Source organism: Humulus lupulus, chromosome 8 (assembly GCF_963169125.1).
Source record: "Humulus lupulus chromosome 8, drHumLupu1.1, whole genome shotgun sequence".
NCBI lineage: Eukaryota > Viridiplantae > Streptophyta > Magnoliopsida > Rosales > Cannabaceae > Humulus > Humulus lupulus.
The window spans coordinates 48869182-48894688 of record NC_084800.1 but is presented as its reverse complement, the minus strand read 5'-3'; the positions used below and the strand labels follow the sequence as shown (position 1 = coordinate 48894688).

General features: G+C 38.6%; 2 protein-coding genes across 3 annotated transcripts; one reads left to right on the top strand and one right to left on the bottom strand.

Annotated features, from left to right (window-relative positions):
- Window positions 1-20: 20 nt before the first annotated feature.
- Window positions 21-4018, bottom strand: LOC133797129 (probable glutamate carboxypeptidase LAMP1). Of its 2 annotated transcripts, none has more exons than XM_062234936.1 (12): window positions 2840-4018; window positions 2672-2739; window positions 2469-2550; window positions 2284-2376; window positions 1881-2033; window positions 1632-1700; window positions 1344-1431; window positions 1179-1262; window positions 875-963; window positions 656-763; window positions 437-580; window positions 21-346 (listed from the first exon to the last, which is right to left on the bottom strand). In XM_062234936.1, exons 1-12 carry the CDS (start codon window positions 3773-3775, stop codon window positions 164-166), a joined length of 2097 nt encoding a protein of 698 aa, XP_062090920.1. In that variant the 5' UTR covers window positions 3776-4018; the 3' UTR covers window positions 21-163. The 2 variants fall into 2 exon arrangements, with proteins under 2 accessions (XP_062090920.1, XP_062090919.1); XM_062234935.1 differs by having other exon boundaries at window positions 656-775; window positions 2840-4012.
- A 3529-nt stretch (window positions 4019-7547) lies between these two features.
- Window positions 7548-10517, top strand: LOC133797127 (probable pectinesterase 53). Its single transcript, XM_062234933.1, has 5 exons — window positions 7548-8037; window positions 8446-8635; window positions 8758-8964; window positions 9309-9544; window positions 10284-10517. Exons 1-5 carry the CDS (start codon window positions 7604-7606, stop codon window positions 10429-10431), a joined length of 1215 nt encoding a protein of 404 aa, XP_062090917.1. The 5' UTR covers window positions 7548-7603; the 3' UTR covers window positions 10432-10517.
- Window positions 10518-25507: the final 14990 nt, after the last annotated feature.

The window sequence follows — 25507 nt, the reverse complement described above, 5'->3', positions numbered from 1 at the left end:
CAAATTAAAAACAGAAAACAAAACTAGAACTCTAAATTTGATTATAATGTACCTTATAAAAAGAATAATTCTTGACCATATGTTCATCAAACTTGAACTTCTGAAGAAATTGTGAATGTAAACCATTTAGTTATGTGAATCAAACTGCTATAAATATATTTTCTCATGTTAGTACACCGTTAAGAACTAGCGAGGCATGTTTGACAGCTCTGGAGACCCTCCAAATTTCATGTTGAGCTAGTTTCCACGACTCCGATGTGTTCAATTTGTTAGCCATTTCAACAGCATCATCAATGCCGGGAAAGAATTTAGATCCATAGTCATCATACTTCGAAGGTCCATAGATCTGCCACGCAAAAAAAAGGGTCAATTTTTTTCTTCTTTAAGTAAATGCCCTAATTGGAAATGTGGAAGGGCAAATATGGAAGAAACTTACCAAATGCTTATACCACGACCTTTCTAAAAGTCCATCTCGGTCTGTAAATGCTCGTTCAGCCATCATGAGTCTGTCATTAAGCTCTCTCAGCTTGGATTGGTCTTTCTTCCATATGGATTTCCAACCTTTGTTTTCTACTACTGCCTAGAGAGTAATCACATTTTCAATACGTGACAAGGACCATTTCATGCACTATCATAAAAGTTCAATCAGTAGTACCTTTCTCTGGTTGTTTATTATGGTGGCAGCTTTTCTCAGCTCCTCTATTGACTTAAACAGAGGAGTTAAGCTGATATCCTTGTCACCTTTGATCCCAATCTCCAATTCCTTTGTGTATTTCTAAGTTCAGAAATTCGATCATTGCGATAATTTTGCTGAAAGCTTTTATACTAATAGTATGGATTGTGCATAACTAGATAATAACTAGTCCATTTATACCTGAAGCTCTTCTGCATAGGATAGATAATTGAAAGGTAAGACCTCCGCGTCAGCTAGCCAAAGAGCTACCAAACCCCACACACTTGCCACTGTTTCTCAGTATCAATTGAACCATTTCAGATGTATTTATATTATTCAAAACTTAATGCAAACATTGATTATACAACAATAAAATGTTATATCTTCTCTTATTCTATGCATTGAAATGAATTTTTTCTTGGATCAACAAGTGAAGATAATATGTTGCTTTAGATGCTATACTATATTGTTGCATGAAAGAACCAAAGGTGTTTTCATGCCTGACCTGCAACATGCCTTTGAAACATAGGATCCCCAAACTTTTTCATCCAAGTAAAGTCATCGTACAATGAATGATAGACAGGGAATCCTGCAATTTTTCAAGTCAGTTATATATCAGATTGATGTGTACTTGGTTAAACACTAGTCAAAACGATTACATTATCCATACCGTTGTCAAAAGCCATCACAGTTGCTGGAATTCCTATGTGTTGAACAAAGGCTGCGAAATCTGACCCTCCTCCTCCTAACCTCCCAATCTTTATGTGACCAGAACAAGTTTTATAAGAGTTGGTAGTTTACATCAAGGTTTTAAAACTTGGTTGATGAAATGAAAACCAACTAAAAGGGTCTCTAACATGATCTCTTGAATTACTAATGTTGTGTTAACAACTGAGAAATCAGGCGCCAAGTCCTACTGAACTGTTTCAATTTATACCAAGGGCATGCAATTACTTACCTTTACAGGATTGCTTGAAGAAAGCCATAAATCGTAGACGGTCCTCGATGAGTTATCTGGGTCTTGAACCTTCAGGGAAAAAAAAATCAGTTTAGAATATAATTGAGATTAGCATAAGAATTTGCAAAAACAAGAAGAATTAATACTCCAAAACTTGTAAACAAACATTAGAAAGGGTGATGTTAGTTACACTAGAATGAGGAATACATACTTACATAACTATGCTTGGTAGTATTAACGTGACAATACCTGCTGAGTAGCTTGTATGAGTAATTCATCAAGCTGCGGAGTTGCAGAGGCATAGAATCTTGGTTCAGATACAGCACAGTCAACATTCAAGTAAGCCACAGCTCTTGAAGCTAGCAACTCCCTGTTCTCTTCTACCCACTCAGTTGATCCTAGCTGCAAATAAACATTTAGCTTAGAATCTTTCATGTCTAATACCCTTTGCAAAGAACAGTCACGATACACTGGTTAATGGCGAAGAGTGAGATTTGCCAAGAACAGTCTCAACTTAAAACTGATTAACTAACTTGATCACTGATCAGGGTCTCACACTAAGACCCGAATGGAGGCTTGGAGTCCATGTAGTCCATACCTAAATTACACACTAAGCATTTCATCTGTTATAAAGAGAGAGAGAGAGAGAGACCAGGCCATATTCCTCAGCATCCCAGTTGCACAATATGATTGTTCGTCTAGGCTTCCACCCTCTTTTCTGCAGCTTCCCCAGTCTCTGGGCTACCTACTTATACAAGAATGAAACTTAGTACAGATTGAGAAGTGGTAATATAATACTTGGCCGGTTTGTATGCGTTGAGAATTGAGATCCCAAACCTCTAGTAAAGCTGCCGTTCCACTATTTGGATCAACAGCACCAAATGTCCAGGCATCTCGATGATTACCCAGGATCACAAATCTACCAAAAAAAAAAAAAAAATCCAATTCAGCCAACTTTAATAATGTAAAATTCGTTTGACCTTCTCTATTTCTTATAAAGTCAAACAATTTTCTGGATGAATAAATTATCAAAAACATACCGATCAGGCTCTTCTGCTCCTTCAATCACACCAATAACATTCTCAATTGTCCCAATCACTAGCTCCCCCTGAAAATGCATACCCACACTCCAATTTAGCTCAACGGTTCGATACAATTCTGCAAATTTCTCATATATATATATATGTAAATATACACACACAACTTACTGTGTAACTCAAGTTCACAATCCCCGGACCAGGTCCAACCCTGTAAACTGGGGCGTCCTTGCTTCCTTGCCAATCATCGTTCGCCACCTGGCCACCGATCGACATAAGTATCAACTCACCATCTTTACCAGACACTGGCAACGAAGGTATCATCGGAACTTCACCACTTTCCTCAACCTCAGCCTCCGAAATCCTTTCACATTCCTCTGTACTCGCCCACCCGGGCGTGGTAGGGTCCCCCAGTGCATTATACGTAGTACCCATTTGGACCCCACTTGGCGGCATCCACCGATCGTCGGGAAACCACCGAGCTTCTCCTCCGCCGCCGCCGTAGTCCTTCCTATCAGTGTAAACTAACGCCCCTATAGCCCCAGCCTTGTACGCGTTCCGTATAATATCGCCTCTAAATATTTCTCCGTACCTTGCCAAGACGATAGAGCCGTTCACGCTCACGCCCATCTCCCTCAGGGTCGCGTAATCTTCCACGCGGCCGTAGTTGACGTAGACCACTAGTCCGACGGCAGTGCCGGACTTGGCGTAGGCATGGAAAGTTGGAACTACTTCTTTCGCCGCGTCAGCGTAAGGGTCGTCGTCGTAAACTTCCTGTCGGAGCTCGAACTCAACGGGTGGCTCCGGCGGAGGAGGGATCAACTTCAGGAACCGCGAAACGGGATAGCTCAGGGCGACACGGTAGGAGGTTATGTGGGTGGGAATGTCGGAGGATGTGAAGATGGAATGGACGTAGGCGGCGGCTTCAGCGTTGGCGGCGGAACCGGCGATGTGGGGTCGGCGCGTGAGGGTGTAGAGGTGGTGGGATATGGAGGCATTATCGGATAGTGAAGTGTACAGGGAGTGGTATGTGGATTTGGGAACTGGGGAGAGGAGGAAGACGACGAATGAGCTGGCTATGGCTAGTAAAGCTGCTGTTTTTAGCATTTTTTTTTAATTTTGTTTTTTCTAATGTGATCAGTGTTATGGTTTCTGTCTTCTTTTTTTTTTTGAGACTAATCTACTGTTTCGAGGCGAGTTTATTATTGGTTTTTGTCACTAAATGAGCTCTGAAAATCCATGGTAGCATGTAAGCGAAAGAGACAACTGCTTTGCTTTTTTGCTGGTTAAAGTCGGTTCTTTTTTAGATAATATGATTCGATATAATGACAAATATTCTAGACAATAATAAAGATACTTCACCAAAAATTACAAGGTAGTTAATTTATCAATATCCTATATCATTCAAGATACAACAAGATATATTTGTTATTATCTCTGATGTTTTTTTTCTTCCAAATTTGGGGTAGTTGATTGATGATGACAAGTTCAAAGCTTCAAAATTTATACCTTAATGATAGAGAGGAGATGGATCGTATAAAATATTAAGAAGATAAGGTATTAAATTGTATATTAACTATCACTTAATTAAAAAAAATAACAAATCGTTTTCCTTAAAATTTATTATGTGTGTCCACGCCACCTGATTGGGATTCAGAAAGTCTTGCTAGCTTTTTATATAAACCTTTTCCGTGAAACTTAGCTTAATAAAAAGACAAGGGCAGTCCATAAAAAAGTTGGTCCATCCTAAAAAAAAATTCTAACTTTGATGTGAACTTAACTAAACCCGTATGCATATTGTTTTCTTGGGACTAACTTGTGTATCTCATTCTCTTGGTTTCACCTGTGATTTGTGGTTTCTGCATCTGGTTGGAATAGAATCAGAATGAGAATGAAAAATCCCTCTCTATCGTCACTCTTTTTTTTTTTGTTTGTTTCCTTTGAGCACAATAATTCTCTAGTTTTAGAGCAAAAATTATTAGGTACATAGAAAAAACAATGGACGATTCATTTCATTTGCGAATAAATTTTGACAGATAGCTCATGTGGTTCAAACTTACTGGACCAGCTGGTTGGATTGACCACCTGCTTGATTCTGTTTGGATTTTGTTGCTCACGGGAACCAACAATATTAACACCATTATTACGTGTGTAAATAGCACATGATTCCTAAACTTCATTAGTTGTATCACTTAGTTTCCTATTTTTTTTTAGTAATTAGATCTTCAACTTTTATTTTTTTTTAGCTCACATAAATCCCAAAATGTTATTTATGTTATATTTTATTAATTAAAAATTTATTTATAAGGGTAAAAATTGATTTTAACCAAAAAATAATATATCACCCATTTTTTTCTCTTAAATTTTATTTTAATTAATTAATTATCACAAAATATATTATTTTAATAAATTGATCAAAATATTCTTATCAAATATTATAAAATAATAAAATTTATTTTCTATTATACCTATAAATAATTTATTATATCATTTTTATAGTAATTATTTTATTTTTTTTAATAAAAAAATTACATACTTTAAACTTATTAAGGGTGTGTCTATTTATACATTCTTTTTTCTCACTACACACATTTTTATTTAAACTCCTTATGAATTGTTAAATTTTTTATTACTTTTCATGAGGAGTTTAAATAGAAATATGTATAGTGAGAAAAAACTAGGATATAGATAGAAACACCCTTAATAATTGTTACACCCAAATTTCGAGAATAAATAAATACCATTGAAATGTAAGTTCGTAAGTTGTATGCTCTAAGTTAAAAAGTATTGACATTATACTTGCACAAATAAACAAAAAGTTCCAGTGCCACGTCGGCTCTAAGGCAGAAGTCTCCCCCAAAAGGATGAGTTTGAAAAACTAGTCAAGCAATGAGGTGACAACAACTGGAACGGTGAACTCGAAATTACGTGATCTCAAAAGTGCGTAGAAGCAATGTTTAAGCTCGAAGATGCGTTAAACATACACACGAAAAAGTTGTTAGGAAATCCCTATTTCTTTGAGATTAGGTTAAACCGTTAATTGAATCCCTATTTTTTTATGAGATCTTTATTTAAATAGTTCATTTAAGTTGTATTATTATTATTATTCAAATATTCATTTGAATTTAGATTTGAATATATGTTATAACTTCTCTAAATTTGTGAGAAGATATTTTTGTAACCAGGCCTATAAATAGTCTGGATATGGTCATTTGTACTCACACACAACTTTGTACTGAAAAACGTTGTGTGAAATTGCTCATTCCTAAAGCTCTAACACAGGCAAGTTAATAAAAGTGACTCGTGGATGTATGCAAATTTTAACTGCTGAACCACATAATTTTTTTTTTCTTTCTGTTCAATTGTTTAATTCCTCTACATAATTAAGTTGACGAAAAATGACGTCAACAATAATTCATGCTTCTAAAATTTAAAGTATATAAATATTTTTATTAAAAATAATAAACGAATTAATATTTAAGTGATATATTAAATATTTTAGGGGTATAATAGAATTTTTTTTAATATTTCTTAATATTTGAAGAAAATATTTAGGCCAATTTACCAAAATAATATATTTAGTAGTAATTAATTAATTACTTAATTAATTAAAACGGGCTTAAAGAGAAAAAAATAGGAGTTATGTTATTGAGTTTTTGTTAAAATCTCATTTTACCCTTATAAATTAGAGTTTATTTAATTAAATATAATATTGGGACCTATGTGAGAAAAAAAATAAAGATGGAGGATCAAATTGCTATAAATTAAAAAAATTGAGAACTTAAGTGATACTGAAGTTTGAGTTTAAGGAACCCAATTGATGTTTGCCCTTAGTGGATTAATACTTTATTGACATTTTGGTTAAGTCCTTCCAAAAATGAACTATAAGTGAAACTAAATCATTCTATTGTTTACACTCATAAATTCATCAACATATATTACAATAAATATTTAACAATCATTCTCTTCTAGCTGCATGACTGCCAACTTGTGTCAGGGGGAATTCGACACGTGGATTTGCTTTTTAGTCAAATAATTACAATTTTTTATTTTTTTTCCACAACAAAAGCTATGCTGCCTGTGGAGGACGGTGGTGGAGGTGGGGTGGGGGAAGCACGTCAAGAAAGCCTGAAAATGGAATGACACACTAACAAAAAGCACAAAAGGGTGTATGGAATAGATATTGATCTTTATTCAATCAAAAACCAATATTAAAAAAAAGAAAAAAAGAAGAAGAAGATTAGAGAAGAAGAAGAAATCCTTATAGTAGGATCTCTTTCACATCAGCAAAATTCCCCACACAAGTAGATATTGCTAAGAGCTATCCTACTAATTTCTGGTTCTTTTTGTCTGTTCCTTGCAAGTGGGCCTGGTACTGGTTATACTATCTTTGCTCCATGAACTAGTACTAGTACTAGTTTGAAAATGGAAGAGGCCAAGCTAATCTCAACCATTCAAAATATCTGGTTGTGATTTGTTTTGAGGCCTAGTGACTTGAGGGCCATGATGGGAAGTAGGTAACCGGAGGGGATATTACACAATATTATTAACATTATTATATTGAGAAATTGCTGAAACATAACAATTAACATAATAATACTAGTATCTTAACACGAATATATTCACAGTCACACACAAACAGAAAAGAGAGAACACTCACGGGCAACACCAACAACACCAATCAAGTGAGAACAACAACAACTAAAAAGTGCAAAGTACCTTATAAACAACGATTAAATAAGCAAAAAGTGTAACATGTCTTGTGGCTTAGATTGTTTCCCTATTTTCTTTCTTTCTTTCTCTCTCTCTCTATATTCAGATTCAGAAACACCCGTGACTTCTTTCTCTGTTTGTTGGTTCTCCAAATCAGCATCACTTTCCAACTAAACACACCCCAAGTAGGCAAGTACAAACTAACTTGTATATAAACCATGAATGAGAGCCATTTTCTATATGCTACTTCAAATTCCCTCTACCTTCCATTCTCTCTTTTTCTTCCTCTCATTCAAAATGTCTAAACTCCATAGAATATTATATTTCATTGTCATTCTTTTTCTCTTAAATTGTGTTCAAACACTAAGCCATACCAAGGGAATTCGACCAAAGAAACCTACTTACAAGCCACTACCCTCGAATATGACTCGAGCCCAATTCTCAGAGCAGCAATTCATGAAGTGGATCAAGTTTGTTGGACACCTTAAACATTCAATTTTCAAGACAGCAAAGAACAAGCTCTTCCCTTCTTTTACACTACACGTGGCCAAGAATCAGGCCGCCGGAGACTTCACGTCGATTCAGGACGCCATTGATTCTCTTCCGTTCATCAATCTGGTCAGAGTGGTCATTAAGGTCCATGCAGGAGTTTACACGTGAGTGCTAAGTCAATAAAAAAAAGAAAGAAAAAGTTTTTCATAATTGATTATTTCTTAAGTTTCTCACATGAACTCTGTCGTTTACTCTGTTTGTATCTTTCTTTTGGCTCTGCTCATCTTGGTATTTATTCTGTTCTACTCAGCTCTGGATTTCGGGTTTTGTCTATACTCAACAGTATGCTCGTTTCGTTCAATGTGATGCAGGAAATTGTTTTAATTTATTTTCTTGTGTTACGTTATGGTTTTGTTTTCCTTCTATTAAAAAAAATAGAAAAAGATCTTGGGAATTCTTCCTCTCACTATATAGATAATAATATATTATTATTATTACTATTACTATTATTATTATTATTATTATTATTTTTGTGTGTGAATTGTGGACTAAGAAAATGTGGTAAATTTCAGGGAGAAAGTGAATATACCGCCATTTAAATCGTTTATTACCATAGAAGGAGCAGGAGCAGACAAAACAATTGTTCAATGGGGAGACACTGCTCAAACACCAGGACCAAGAGGGCAGCCCATGGGAACCTATGCTTCTGCAACTTTTGCTGTGAATTCTCCTTATTTCATCGCCAAAAACATTACTTTCAAGGTGATATTTCTTTTTACCTATATGTACTTTTAACTAATCACATAATCGCATCACATGACACATAGTGCTAATAACATTGTTTATTTATATTTGTTAACTCTAATTGTATAATGTGGAAACAGAACACTACACCGGTGCCAGCACCAGGAGCCATTGGGAAGCAGGCAGTTGCATTTAGAATATCGGCAGACACAGCTACCTTCTTGGGTTGCAAATTCTTAGGAGCACAAGACACCTTGTATGATCAATTCGGCAGGCATTACTACAAAGATTGTTACATAGAAGGCTCTGTGGACTTCATCTTCGGAAATGGGCTCTCACTTTTTGAAGTAATTAAATAAAAAACTTGAAATCCCTCCCACCTTCCTAACACCTTTTTCAATTCAATTCTTAAGTATTGGCATTGCAAAAAGTGGAGTGGGTATAAGTGGTATGAAGTATAATAATAACCCTTGGTTGAATTCCATTATTGCATTGCATGGGTATAGAAAAATGTCACCAGGGCTTTAGCATACAAGTAGTGCGTAGCCCATTAATTTGTGGGACCAACATTTCTATATTAACAAGATGTCGTTGGAAATGTGATCTTTTTATTAACAAGTAATGTATAGTATATGGTGTATAGAGATTAGATAAAAATGTCTGATTTTAAGAGCGAATTGAAAAATTGCAGGGTTGTCACGTGCACGCAGTGGCACGATTGACCGGGGCTCTAACAGCTCAGGGAAGAAACAGCATAATGGAAGACACGGGGTTCTCATTCGTGAACTGTAAGGTCACGGGCTCAGGAGCTCTCTACCTCGGGAGGGCATGGGGTCCTTTCTCTACTGTGGTCTTTGCCTATACATATATGGACAACATTATCATTCCCAAGGGCTGGTATAATTGGGGTGACCCTAGTCGTGAAATGTAAGTCTTCTCACTCTCACGCACTCACTCACTCTCTTTCTAACTTTACTTTACTTGATCTAGTAGTCACGTTACAGACTACACTATCTTCTTTCTTAGAACTTGTCCCTTTGCTACAATCAGAATTGATATCATCACCATAGATTGATTCAAGTTCAAGGTTGTGAAAGGAAGGAAAGTATTTAAGTCCAGATAAAAGAGAAGTGTCATTATACTCTTGTTGTTGTTGAGTTAGTATTATTCCTTATTATTATTCTGCAAATGAATTGACGGGAATGGGCTTGTGGTGTTTGTCACCTTGTGCTGAATCTACTTGGCTGAAACTGCAAAGTAAGTTTAATATATAAATATAAGGCAATTGGGCATTTTGATACACACACCAAAAAATGGGCGGTCGCCATTGAGTAGTCATGACCTAACCATGACAGACTACAAAATGTCCTTTTACTCATTTTTCAAGAGCGACATCTACGTGTAATGCACCAAAATACTCCCATATAAAAACTCTCAACTCTCCTATCCTATGTGTCCACCTAACCTAAGATAACTCGAACCTTCTTGTTCTGTATTACATATATATAGATATATATTTTAAATCGGTGGCTACAAAAGTCACAATAAGCTACCTAACTCCTTTTTCATTTCCACCATGAAGATTTCCTCCTTTTATTTTACATGTTTGGCACTTTCAATTCGTAGTTTTAATATATTATACTTTTGGGGTGGCATGGCTATGCAGGACGGTGTTTTATGGGCAATACAAGTGCACAGGACCAGGAGCAGGGTATGCAGGAAGAGTAGCATGGTCAAGAGAGCTCACTGAGGAAGAAGCCAAGCCTTTTATTACACTTAGCTTCATTGATGGCTCTGAATGGATCAAATTGTGATACTAATTCATCATATACTAATAATAGTAGTTTAAATAATGATAATAATAACACAAAAGCCTTTTTCTAAAAGGGAAATTTCACAATCATAGTGTGTACTAATTCAAATACACGTCAATATGCATCCCCAAACTATATCATTTTATAAAAAAAAATAGACTTTATTGCCCCTAAGAGTTCCAAACTCTCTCCCCCCTCTCTCTCTAAAACGATACCACCACTACTACCACCCACCACCACGATGATGCTGTCGCCATTAACGCCGCCACCTCCACCACCATTGAAACAACTCTCTCTAATTATTTTAAAAGTTTTAATAATGAAAAATCTACTCTGAAACTTAACCTTAAGAAAAGATTGACATAAGACATTAATTTATATATTTCAAATACTTGTGTACAATATTTTTGGGAATTGTTTGCATTTTTTTCCGATCTAGAACTCTTAAATATTCAAGAAAAATGATGTCTAACGATGCAGTTGTGATGGTGCCTTGAAAACTTAATTTTTGGCAAAAAACTATCCCTAACGATGCGTAACAATGTTGATGCGATTGTGCTTTGAACCCACGGTTTTTAGGCCAAAAAATTCGATGCCTAATGATGCTGTTACGATGGTGCATTGAAAACATAATTTTTGACCAAATACAATGTCTAACAATGTTGGTGCAATGGTGCTATGAAAACATAGTTTTTGACCAAAAACAATGCCTAACGATGCATAACGATGCTGATGCGATTCTATTGCGATGCCTGTGTGATAGTGCATTGAAAACATAATTTTTGACAAAAATGATGCCTAACGATTCACAACAATGTTGATGCGATGCTAGTGTGATGGTGCATTAAAAACATAGTTTTTGGCCAAAAATCGATGCCTATCAATGCGGATGCGAAGGTACCTTGGAAACACGATTTTAGGCTAAAAAATCGATACATAACAATGCCTAATGATGTTATTGCAATGATGCATTGAAAACATGGTTTTTTGCCAAAAACAATGTCTTACGATGCCTATGCGATGCTATTGTGATTCATGTGCGATGATGCATTAAAAACATTGGTTATGACAAAAAAAAAAAGATGTTTTCCATACACCATCCGTTAGCATTGTATCAACATCGTTTTTGGTCAAAAACCATGTTTTTAATGCACCATCCCTGATTGACCAAAAACGGGTATGTTTTAAATATTTATAACTCGCAAGCGCTTGAATCATATATGGAATATAGTGTTCGTGTAAGCACGAGATTGAACCCAAATGAGTTGTCTAAAATCGAAAAGAAAACTATTTTAAACCAAAATTAATAAATTCTAACCTAGCTCCAAAGATTGATGCAAATTTGTAGCAATAAAAATAAAATAAAAGATAATAATAAAGAAATTAAAGACAATATATATAACATAAAATAATAATAGAAATGAAGATGGTAAAATAAGATTATTAAGGATTAAAATCCACAAAATATAAGTTCAATAATATTTATAAGTACATTGATTCCCAAGTTTTAGTGATAGTTAAAATAAATCAAACTATCATTTTCTAAATAGATTTATAATTTTAAGCACAAATTATTTCTAAAAAGATAAGATTTTTCTTCACTTTTCAAAATTATAATTTCAAAGCATTTAGTGTAAATCAATCTAATGAAATAACAAATAAATCAATGAACATTATTTATAAGGAAAAACATAATATTTTTGTTCTAAGCATGGATGTGTACAATTTAATGACACATCTTACACAAAGACTATTATGTTTTGCACTAATGAAGAACAAAGTGTAAATATATGCTAACAATTCAAAATACATGATATTTAAGATGAAAGAAGATATTTGAAGAAGAAAATTCCATAAACTTTGTTTCACAAAATAAGAAATCAACATACAAAATAAACACTATCTAGTTACAAATTGTTTCATCATCACCTTAATAATCTTAAAAAGATTAGAAACACATAACTAGAATAACAAATACACACTAAAAATTACAAACATAAATAGGAAAATTTGGAGGATGAACCCCCAAATTGTACCTCTAAAAATACATAGAAAAAATAAAAAGAAGAAGAAGAGAATAGAGATGTTTTGAAATGTGTAGAGTTTTTGGTATAGTAACCTCTCTCCAAAATAGACACCCTAAATCCCTTATTTATAGCAAAAAATGAGGTATTAAAATAATCAATTTAAATTAATTAAATTGATTAAATTAATTTAATTAATTATAATATGGTAAATATGGGTAAATTATAGGGTGTAATAATGATGTTTTGGGGTAAAATGTGTAAAAAGTGGAGTAAAATATGTGGTATTTTTGGACAAAGGACAAATGAGACATTGTTGGGCTCAAGAATTTGAGGCATGCATGGGGTGGTGGCTGGGCTGAATTGGGCTGTTGCTGGCAGTTGGGGCAGGCGGCTCATGGGGGCTGAATGGTGAGCTCCTTGATTGATGCAGCTGGAGTTAATTGGCTGGAGAGAGCTGGCCGAAATGGATTGATAATGAAGGAGAATTGGAGGTGCACAGCTGGAAAGGGATTGGGGAGTTGGGCTTCGGCTGGTGGCTGGCGGCCCAAATGAGAAGAAGCTGCTGGGGCTTGCTGGGCCAGATGCGGGCCTGGGCTGGTGAGGAGCGGATTGGGCCTTGGGCCTGGCACTTTTGGTATTTCAATAATACCACTTTGTTCCCTTGATTCCCTTGAAAATGCCACCTTTCTCTTCATTTTCTTACTTTTTCAAGAGCAAAAATTTCAACAATTTCTCTACAAAAATCAACATAAATTAAATTAAAACTAAATATTTCCAATAATAAAATATACAATAAAAGTTCCATGAAAATATTAATTAAAATTTAATTTACTTAAACACTTAAGCTCAAAGTTGCATCTTTTTACTCATAATTTAACAATATTAATTTTAAATAATTAACTACAACATTTTACAACAAAATAACTATAAAAATACACAAAAATATATAAAATCAAAATAAGACTAATAAATTCAAAATTACTTAAAAACTTAATAAATCAATTAAAAACTCAAGAATTAAGCAACAATTAGCACATAAAAAGTGGTAAAATAACTCTATTTTGTAGAGTTATCAATCCCACTAGCATTGCATCAACATCGTTAGACATCGTTTATTGGTCAAAATCTATATTTTCAATGCACCATCGCATCATCATCGTTAGGCAACAATTTTTTTGGCCTAAAAACCATGTTTTCAATGCACCGTCACATCAACATAGTTATGCATTGTTAGGCATGGTTTTCGCCAAAAACCAAGTTTTCAAGGCACTATAACACCCTACTTCCATAGAGCCGTTACTAAGTGAGTTAAAAAAATGTGCCACTAACTCACTAATCGAGGTTTTTGGTTAGAAGTGTGATTAAACTGAAACAAAAATTGCTTAGCATTATTAATTATAATATTTGGACATTCATTGAAGTGTTGGAAAAGTTGCACAATTGGGATCTCAAAATATTGTTTAGTAAATACTTTACAACTCAAAAATACAAGTAAGGTTGATCTAGGCGACAAAACAACTAGTATATTACATTTCCAAAAATGACCCTAGCCGTGGCATCCAGGTACGCCGAACATGCCCAATGCTCTCCGTACTCATGGTTGATCGACCTTTCCCTTGCCCTTACCTGCACCATAGAGCACCTGTGAGCCAAAGTCCATCAAGAAAACTCAACACAAAGCATACAATACATACATGACAATTCACATTATAAACAAAACAGCCACTAGGATAAGCACATAGCGGCCAACGTTGTCCTAGGCGCTATACTAGGCCATGGGTTCGCGGTCTTCACCGAGAGGGTGGCTACAACACCCTAGGAGGGTCTCTGTAACGCCCTGGCTACCCCAGAACAGTTACGGAGAACGGTGAACCGGAAATTTGACTCGCTACCCGAGTCCTTTGGCTAAAAACGTGATCTAAGTGTTATTATCAGGTTAAGGTGGAAAACCAGTAAAAGGAAAGGGTACATTTCATTAAGTAAATAAACTGCTCATGAGCCTTTTAAAATGTTTACAAGTAGTTCGTATTACAAAAGAGTCGCTACAGTTTCAAATTTACAAACTCCGCCGGCCTAAGCGGCAAAAATAAGGTAAACCCTTAGTCCCTCTGAGAACTCCTCGACCGTGGCGGTCAAGCGGCCCTGTATGTACATTACATCGCCCAAGCTCTCCACTCAAGGCTGGCCAAGCTTTTCCTTTCCTTTACCTGCACCACGTAGCACCCATGAGCCAAGGCCCAGCAAGAAAACACAATAAGATACGGTATATTATCAACAACGATCATAATAATCATCCAGGACTATCAGTCCAACAAATAGGTGACAATAGCCAAAAGTCACAGTAATGAGCATCGCTCCCTCTAGCCATGTGACGATAGGGTCACCAGGGCTTAATCGATAAGTGTTTCATTCATAAGTTTGTTCAGGACAGGTGCATGGTGATTGGTCACCAACATAACCTTCCTCACGACTCTAGAGTCGAAACTATGGACAACGTCCCTTAGCCACGTGACAAACGGTCACCGGGGTCATATACCTTGGCTATAGTCATCTGGTCGTAGACCAGGCAAGCGCTTGTAAGTTTCTTCGACCTTAGGTCGGTCTCGCATTAATGCCATAGAGCCACTCAATGCGTGATCATCGACTTTAGAGTCGGTCCCTGACTAGTCAGTGTCTTAAACAGGTGATTAGCAATCATTAGCATTTGATATGCAATCCACGTTCACATATAACAAACAACATGCCTCAATATCAAACCATGCATGTCATATACCTGTACAGGGTGCAACTGTGTCCATACACTGTTTTCTTACCTCAAGTTCGAGCGAGAAGTATGATAAAGACGACCCCTGAGAACGATCGGTCTTTTAGCTCCTTAGCGGTTACCTAATCACAACCAATTATAACCTCCATTAATGAGAATCCACAATAATAGGGTCTTAACCTAAGCACCATCCTCGGGACCTTGAAACATGCCCACACGGTGAGTAGAATCGATCCCGGGCCTTAAGGATTGAAACCCCAAGTCAAAAACCCTTAAAAACACTCAAAACGGGGTTTGGAAGGAACAGGGTAGCGCTACAACGCTCAACCCCTAGCGCTACAGCGCTAAACACAGAACCGCCCAAGTGCCAGAAACCCTCATGAGGAGCGCTATAGCGCCCTAGGGTGGGCGCTGTAGCGCTACCTCCAGCCCAAAACTTCCCTGAACCGACCTTCTTCATCTCCTTCGATTCTAACTCGATTCCCAAGCTTCCAAAGCCTATTCTTGATGCCAAATGAACCCAAAAACCATCCCAACACATCCCAAACATCACAAGCATGGGAACCCTAGCCAAAACTCCCAATAAAACCCATGAATTCACCCTAAACATTTCAGCTGCAAAAAAAAACTAAAACAGAGCAAACCAGAGAAACTATGGTTAGAAACTTACCCAAAGCTTGGCTTACGAAGCTCTTCAATAGTGGAACACACTCCCAAACTCCCAAGGCTTGCTTCCCAAGCTAGAATCCTCAAAGTTGGCTCAAAAACCACAAAGAACAGAGAGAAAAAGAGGGTACGGGAGAACTCTCAAAGATACTCTGTTTTTCCATCACCTTTTTCAGCTAAATAAGGTTATATCTATCCTAGGGGTGAAATGACCATTTTACCCCTAGGTCAATTAATGGTTTCTAAAGACTCCCAAGGGCATTTTTGGTACTTTCCTCCTAACTCGTTAATCATAATTAACGCTCTCCAATTCCCGTTATTCTCAATAATCTCAAACACCAATAATTCACATCCCGTTACCCCTTTATCTCTCGGTAACGCTCTAACCATCAAAATCACCCCGAGACTCAAACTAAGTCCTGACACTTAAACCTGTTGTGACTAAACCGCTAATTAATAACTACGATCGTCTCATGTCGAACAGCTCGAACAAACCCACATCATAATGTGCTCTCACATATATCATCGACATGCATACAATTAACATTATATTATAACATAATTCTCATCAACATGCATAAACACGTTAAATGGAAAAATTAAACAATTATGGCCCTCCCGGCCTACAAATCCAGCCGTTAAACCACATTAGGGAATCCGGGGCATTACAACTATCCCCTCCTTACAGAAATTTCGTCCTCGAAATTTACCTGAACAACTCGGGATACTGACTCCGCATATCAGACTCCAGCTCCCAGGTCGCCTCCTCGACCCTGCTGTTCCTCCACAATACCTTAACCAAAGGTATTGTCTTATTCCTGAGGACCTTATCCTTCTGATCAAGTATCTGAACAGGCTGCTCCTCAAAGGAGAGATCTGGCTCAAGCTCCAGATCCTCATAACTCAAAACATGTCTCTCATCAGATACATACCTCCGAAGAGCGGATACATGAAACACATTATGCACGGCCGACAACGCCGGAGGCAAAGCTAGCCTGTAAGCCACTTGACCAATCCTCTCCAGGATCTCAAATGGACCTACAAACCTGGGACTCAGCTTGCCTTTCTTCCCAAACCTTCTCACCCCTTTCCATGGCGAGACTCTAAGGAAAACATAGTCCCCTACCTGAAACTCCACGTTCCTGCGTTTGGGATCTGCATAGCTCTTCTGTCTACTCTGAGAAGTAAGCATCCGAGCTCTAATTTTATCAATAGCTTCACTGGTCCTCTGAACTGCCTCAGGACCTAAGTATCTCCTTTCACCTGTCTCATCCCAATGAATGGGAGATCTACACTTCCTACCATATAGCATCTCATAAGGTGCAACTCCAATGGTAGACTGATAACTGTTATTATAGGAGAACTCTATCAAAGGCAGATACTTACTCCATGATCCACCAAAGTCCAGCACACATGCCCGTAGCATGTCCTCCAATATCTGGATCGTTCTCTCAGATTGCCCATCTGTCTGAGGATGATAAGCTGTACTGAACTTTAGTCGTGTACCCATGGCTGTCTGTAAACTCTTCCAAAACTTGGAAGTGAACGTAGGGTCCCGATCAGACACAATCGACCTAGGAGCTCCATGGAGGCGCACGATCTCTCTCACATAGAGATCCGCATACTGGTCAACAGTATAAGTAGTCCTCACTGGTAGAAAGTGAGCTGACTTGGTATAGCGATCCACTATCACCCAAATGGAATCATGCTGACCAACAGTCCTGGGCAAGCCCACCACAAAGTCCATTGTGATGTCTTCCCACTTCCACTCTGGGATATCCAGAGGCTGCAATAACCCTGCCGGCCTCTGATGCTCAGCCTTGACCTGTTGACAAGTCAAGCACTTAGCCACGTACTCTACTACATCTCTCTTCATCCCTGGCCACCAATACAACGATCTCACATCCTGATACATCTTCGTGGTGCCTGGATGCAAAGAGTAAGGTGTAGTATGAGATTCATCCAGAATCTCCCGCCTCAATGCAGTGTCTAATGGAACACATATCCGTCCCTTGTATCTCAACAACCCCAAATCAGACACTGTATAATCCCTGGATACTCCAGCCAAGACATCCTCTCTAATCCTGATCAGCTGTGGATCACTCAACTGACCCTCTTTAATCCTCTCTAGCAGCGTAGACTGTAGCGTAACATTGGCCAACTGGCCCACCAGCAACTCTATACCAGCTCTGGTCATATCGTCAGCTAACTCTCTGGCTATCAGCCTAATACCATGAATCTGTCCCGAACCCTTCCGGCTTAAAGCATCAGCTACCACGTTGGCTTTCCCTGGGTGATACAGAATCTCACAATCATAATCTTTCACTAACTCTAGCCAACGCCTCTGCCTCATGTTCAAGTCCTTCTGGGTAAAGAAATACTTCAAGCTCTTGTGATCTGTATAAATCTCACACTTCTCTCCATAGAGATAGTGCCTCCATATCTTTAAAGCGAAAACCACCGCTGCCAACTCTAAATCATGGGTAGGATACCTCTTCTCGTACTCCTTCAGCTGACGAGAAGCATAAGCTATAACTCTCTCTGATTGCATCAAAACACAGCCCAAACCCTGATGAGAAGCATCGTAGTATATCACAAACTTCTCTTGGTCTGTAGGAAGACTCAGAACTGGAGCTGTAATCAACCTCTGTTTCAACTCCTGGAAGCTGTTCTCACATTTGTCTGACCACACAAACTTCTGACCCTTGCGTGTCAACTCAGTCAACGAAGTAGTAATCTTTGAGAACCCCTCCACAAAACGTCTGTAATACCCTACCAACCCAAGGAAACTTCTAACCTCAGAAGCATTCTTTGGCCTTGGCCAGTCTCTGACCGCTTCAATCTTTGCTGGATCTACTGTAATCCCCTCCTTACTAACAATGCGCCCAAGAAAGGACACCTGAGACAACCAGAATTCACACTTCTTGAACTTCGCAAACAATCTGTGCTCCCTCAACCTCTGCAGAACCAACCTCAGATGCTGCTCATGCTCTAACTCAGTCTGAGAATATACCAGAATATCATCGATAAAGACGATCACAAACTGGTCCAAATAATCCTTGAACACTCTGTTCATCATATCCATGAAAGCAGCAGGGGCGTTAGTCAATCCAAATGACATAACTAAAAACTCATAATGCCCATACCTAGTACGAAAAGCGGTCTTCGGTATGTCTCCCTCCTTAACCCTCAACTGATGATAACCAGAACGAAGGTCAATCTTGGAGAATACCGTCTTACCCTGCAACTGATCAAACAGATCATCTATTCTTGGCAAAGGATACCGCTTCTTAATTGTCTACTTATTCAGTTCCCTGTAATCTATACACATCCTCAGAGAACCATCTTTCTTCTTCACAAACAGAACTGGCGCACCCCAAGGTGAAAAGCTAGGTCTGATAAAACCCAAGTCCAACAGCTCTTGCAACTGTACCTTTAATTCTTTCAACTCAGCTGGGGCCATTCTGTATGGTGCTCTAGACACTGGCTCCGTCCCTGGGGCCAATTCTATAACGAACTCAATCTCTCTGTGTGGTGGCAACCCTGGCAAATCCTCTGGAAACACATCCAGAAACTCACACACAAGTCTAGTAATCAAAACATTTACAAGTTGTTCTCAGTACAAAATAGTCATTACTGTTTCAAATTTACAACTCCGCCGACCTAAGCGGCAATAATAGGGTAAACCCCCTAGTTCCTCTGAGAATGCCTTGGCCGTGGTGGTCAAGCAGCCACATATGTACCCATCACCACCTAAGCTCTCCACTCAAGGCTGGGTGAGCTTTTCTTTCCCTTTACCTGCACCACATAGCACCCATGAGCCAATGCCCAACAAGAAAAACATAATAAAACATGATATAATATCAACAATGACCGTAATAATCATTCAGGACCAATAGTCCAAACAAATAGGTGACAGCCGCAAAAGTCACTAATATGGGGACAACACCCTTTAGCCATGTGACGATAGGATCATCAGGGCTTAATAGATAAGTGAGCATCTGACTAGCTTTAACAGGACAGGTGCATGGTGATTAGTCACCAACATAACCTCCCTCATGACTCTAGAGTCATATCTATGGAATAGCGTTCCCTAGCCATGTGACAAGCAGTCACCGGGGCCATATGCCCTGGCTCTGTATAACTAGTCTCAGACTAGCCAAGCGCTTATAAGTTCATCGACCTTAGAGTCGGTCCAGTGTTAATGCCTTAGAGCCATTCAACACTGATATCGATTAGATCTAATCTTCATTCGGCCCTGCGTTTAGGACGCTCATGCCGTTTCTGACTCTTAGGTCAGTGTCCCTGACTAGTCAGTGCCATATACAGTAATCAACATTCGCTAGAATTTAGTATGCAATCCATGTCCACATACATCAATCAACATGCCTCAATACTAAACTCGCATGTCACATATACACAGGGTGCAGTTCTCTTACCTCAGGTTCGAGCGAGAAGTACAGTAAGGACGACCCCTGAGAACGATCGATCTTTTAGTTCCTTAGCGGTTACCTAATCATAACCAATTATAACCTCCATTAATGAGAATCCACAATAATAGGGTCTTAACCTAAGCACCACTCTCGGGACCTCGAAACACGCCCACACGATGAGTAGATTCGATCCCGGGCCTTAAGGATTGAAACCCTAAGTCAAAAACCCTTAAAAACACTCAAAACGGGACTTGGAAGGAGCAGGGTAGCGCTACAACACTCAACCCCTAGCGCCCCGGCGCTATACTCAGAACCACCAACATGCCAAAAAGCCTCCTGAGGAGCACTGTAGCGCCCTAGGGTGGGCGCTATAGCGCTACCTCCAGACCCAAACTACCCTGAACCGACCTTCTTCATTTCCTTCGATTCCAACCTGATTCCCAAGCTTCCAAATCCCATTCTTAATGCCAAATGAACCCAAAAACCATCCTAACACATCCCAAACATCACAGGCATAGGAACCCTAGCCAAAACTCCCAACAAAACCAAGAATTCACCCTAGAAATCTCAGCTGCAAAACCAAACCAAAACAGGGCAAACCAGAGAAATCTATGGTTAGAAACTTACCCCAAGCTCAGCTTATGATGCTCTTCAATGGTGGAACACACTCCCAAACTTCCAAGGCTTGCTTCCCAAGCTTGAATCCTTTCAATTGGTTCAAAAATCACAAAGAAAGGTGAAGAGAAGAAGGTATGGGAGAACTCTTAAACATGCTCTGTTTTTCACTATCTTCTTTCAGCCAACACCAGGTGTTGACTGTGATTTTAGCCAACGACGTAAGAACGTCAAATACGACAAGCCTTCAAGAGAATTATAAACGACAACAGACAGTTTTTATCAATGAAAGTAAATAACACGAGATTTTATAGTGGTTCAGCCCCGATTATCGGTAATAGCCTAATCAACTTAGAGATTTTATTACTGTATTCACACTCAAGATCAGATGAACCAGTGTCAACTGAGTTTCTTCAGTGCAAATATTCCAGAATACAAAAAAGGGTTCTCTCAGGGAAAAACACTTTCTCTCTCTAGAACACAGGTTAACTCTTAATTTTTCCAAAAGTCCTTTTACGATCCTCCCAACCCTCTATTTATAGACCTGGGATTCTCAATTGATATCCCTTTAGATAGGGATATTTTATTATTCACCTTATATTTATATTACAAAATAAATGTTTAAAATACAAATGATCCTAAATTCGAGTGAGGAGTGAGAGATTCCCGGATGCTTAGACCAATTCTCACTAAAGTCGTTTCGGGAAGTTTGACGTAGTCTCACATGCATGTTGATTACTCCTTCAAGTTTTTCGTGGGTCAAAGGTGGTATATGCATGGCTCTCCTCGGACCAAGGTGGTCCGAGCCCACCTCCTATGCTCCTTACCTCGGACAAGCCCGAGGTAAGCTCCTCCATGAATTGTCCGATCGGACACAATGGTTTTCTTAGCTTAAGGTGGTCCGAACCACCCTCTTTTGCATCTCACCTCGGTCAAGCCCGAGCCCATTTCCTTCAATCAAGGTCCGATCAGACCTTGTAGTTTTCTCCTCGGACCAAGGTGGTCCGAGCCATGTTTTCCATATCATATCCTCGGACCAAAATGGTCCAAGGCACCTCTCCTATGGGCATGTCCGATCGGACATGGTGCCCTTCTCCTTGGACCAAAGTGGTCCGAGCCTCTCCTTTTCAACCAAGGTCCGATCGGACCTTGTAATCTTCTCCTCGGACCAAGGTGGTCCGAGCCTACCTTCCTCCTCCTTCTTCTCACCTCGTACAAGCCCAAGCCTACCTCTTCCATGGCATATCCGATCGGCCACTATGTGGCCTTCCCCTTGACTAAAACTTAAGTCTTAGTCATTCTCTTTGGACACATTTGAGCCAAAATATCAAGAGGCTCCCCAAGCTTAGGTCCGATCGGTCCTGTTGCTTTTATCCCTTGAACCGAAATCCAAACCTCTCTTTCCATCTTCTTGAACTTGGCTTCAGATCAATTAATAGGGTCTTCAAACTGGGGTCTGAGCCAAGCAACCCTTAGACCAAATTCTCTTTGGTCGGGTGTATTTGAATTGACTATCCGTCCAATTTCTTAACTGGTGTATTGGGCCACTTCTAAGCCAGATCACCCCACTAACTCACGCCATGTGCCAATTTTATTGCCACATCATTCTTTTCAAATTTTTGGGATAACACCAGGTATATCTATCCTAGGGGTGAAATGTCCATTTTACCCCTAGGTTAATTAATAGTTTCTAAAGGCTCCCGAGGGCATATTTGGTACTTTCCTCCTATCACGTTAATCATAATTAACGTTCTCCAATTCCCGCTATTCTCAATAATCTCAAATACCAATAAATCACATCCCGTTACCCTTTAATACCCGGTAACGCTCTAATCATTAAAATCACCCCGAGACTCAACCCAAGCCTCGGTCCTAAACCTGTTGTGACTAAACTGCTAATCAATATTCTAAGATCGTCTCATGCCGAATAGCTTGAACAAACCCACATTGTAATGTGGTCTCAACACATATCATCGACATGCATACAATTATACCCTCAACGGGCCAAATTACCATCACACCCCTGTAATTAAAATGTGGACCCACACGCATGTATTTAACATCATATTATAATATAATTCACATATACATGCATAATATCATTTAATGGCATAATTAAGCAAATATGGCCCTCCCGGCCTACTAATCCCGCCATTAAACCACATCGGAGAATTCGGGGCATTACACCGCGACACCCAGCCAGGGCCCCCTGCCCTGTATCATTCCTGCACCACGGCCCGGAAGAACAACGCCGCAGCGCTCCTACGCGAACTCAGAAAACTGAGTTTTTCCACCATTTTTCCCTAAGCCAAAACTCACCCAAGCCATGCCCCAAGTGTACCAAGGTCCCAAAGGGTCCCAAAACTCCAAATAACACCACATACACAACATATATGCATCAAAACCCAATCCAAACTCACACCTAAACTCAATTTCAATCAATGGTTTAAAATTCTACAAAAACTTAAACCAAACCAGGGACTTTTCAAAACTTGATGGAATCCTTACCTTTAGATCAGAATTCGACCCTAAGTTGCCTCCAATGCCACTCCAAGTTTCAGTCCTCAAATTCCCAAGCTTAAGTTCCTCAAAACGTCATCCCAAAACCCAAATTCAGAAATCAATTTCACATTCCTCAAGAACAACATAAAAGACCTAAACAACAGAAATGAAATCCTTACTTCCTTTCGAGATTCCTAGGTGTGAATGGCTGCTGATCTCTTCCTCAATTCTGATTTCACTTCCAATTTCCTTCAAAAAATGCAGCTACCTAGTCTTGTGCTCTCCTCCTCCTTCTTGAACACTTGAACCAAAGGACCATGGAACTCTTGAGAAGCCTAGAACGTAAAGACTAACTTCAGCTGTGGGTTTGTCTAGTTTAGAGCCTAAATGACCATTCTACACCTCCTTCTAACTCACTTCTATATTAAACCTCAAGGGCAATCTAGTCCTTTCACTCTTTGCAATAATAACACATTTTACTTATTATTTCAGTAACAACACCAGCCTCAAGTTACTAGTAGTTATGATAACTCTACAAAATATAGTTATTTTACCACTTCTTATGTGCTAATTGTTGCTTAATTCTTGAGTTTTTAATTGATTTATTAAGTTGTTAAGTAATTTTGAATTTATTAGGTTTATTTTAATTTTATAGATTTTTGTGTGTTTTTATAGTTATTTTGTTGTAAAATGTTGTAGTTAATTATTTGAATTATTCTTGTTTAATTTGAGGTAAAAAAATGTGGTATTATTGAGCTTAAATGTTAAATATAAATTAAGTTATAATTAATATTTTAAAAAAAAATTAACTTGATTTATTGTATAGTGAAAATATTTTATTATGATTTATTTTATATTTATTTTGTAGGGAATTTATGATATTTTTGGGCTTTAAAAAGTGAGGAAAAGAAGAAATAAAAGTGGTATTTTTGCAATCAAACCCATGTCTCCAGCCTTGGGCCCACGCCAGGCCCATGCCCAGAAACCCATTCGGCCCAGCTTCATTTCCAGCAAGCTGCCAATCCAATTTCCTCCTGACTTCACCAGGCCGCCAGCTGTCCACACAGATGCATCAATCATGCTTCCAACCTTCATTCAGTCGAGTGATCCTTGCCTTCAACCGAAACACTCTCCACAAGCTGCCAGCCGAAGCAGCTTCAAGGCCCAACAGCCTGCTCCCACCAAAGCCCAGCCCAGGCCCATTTTCCGCCTACACCAGCTGCCCCATTTCAGCCCGCCTGGCCCAATTCGGCATGATGTCCCATGCCAAGACAACCAAGCTGCCAATAGCCACCAAAAGGCCAAAAACCACATTTTTATTCCCAATATTTTTTACTCAAATATCAATTCACTCTTCCCTATTTTTCTTACCTAAATAAACATTCCTAATTCATTTTTTTTACCCTAGCTTTTCACTAATCTTTTACCCAACTAAACATTTTGTTGACGCCATTTTTCGTCAGCAGTGAAAGAAGAGCACGTAAACAATAACTGATAATGGCCAATTTAAATACGACAACACAAACACACAATTTTTACGTGGTTCAGCAGTTAAATCTGCCTAGTCCACGAGTCTCTGTTATTAAACTCAAGATTATCTCTGAAAATTCTTCAGCATGAATTCTTCAGAGTTTCCTCTCAAGCTTCAGAATTTCGGTCCATTACAATGGTGCATGACCCCTCTATTTATAGAGAAGGCTGCAGAATACTATCCCACATATTTTGGGTAGTTACTCTTTTTGTGAAAAAATTAATGGCTTTAAATGCCTATAATCAGATATAAAAGGAAACGTCCCCTGAAGACCAGGGGACGTATAACTGACCAAATAATATCCCACGATTCTAGGGGATTTACAGTAATAAATGAGGATTACATCTCGTATGGAGAACACTTATAGATATTCAAGGTGGTTATCATATATCTCCAAGGCTTTAGCTTCCCAGGTTTCCCGTCATCTTTCGAGCTAGAGACATCTCCCGAGGTCACATGGCTTTCGAGATCGTATGTGGGTCGAGCTCGGGACCCCTGATCCGAGGTCATCCCTGAAGATGGATGCGTCTCCGGAGCT

Bases quoted from the DNA above. Each gene is read 5' to 3' on its own strand.
- LOC133797127 (XM_062234933.1), top strand. From the start codon at position 7,604: ATGAGAGCCATTTTCTATATGCTACTTCAAATTCCCTCTACCTTCCAT. The intron at 8,038-8,445 runs GTGAGTGCTAAG...GGTAAATTTCAG, and splicing joins GTCCATGCAGGAGTTTACAC to GGAGAAAGTGAATATACCGC. The intron at 8,636-8,757 runs GTGATATTTCTT...ATGTGGAAACAG, and splicing joins CCAAAAACATTACTTTCAAG to AACACTACACCGGTGCCAGC.
- LOC133797129 (XM_062234935.1), bottom strand. From the start codon at position 3,775: ATGCTAAAAACAGCAGCTTTACTAGCCATAGCCAGCTCATTCGTCGTC. The intron at 2,740-2,839 runs GTAAGTTGTGTG...ATGCATTTTCAG, and splicing joins TTGTGAACTTGAGTTACACA to GGGGAGCTAGTGATTGGGAC. The intron at 2,034-2,283 runs GTCTCTCTCTCT...GTTTATTTGCAG, and splicing joins ATGCTGAGGAATATGGCCTG to CTAGGATCAACTGAGTGGGT.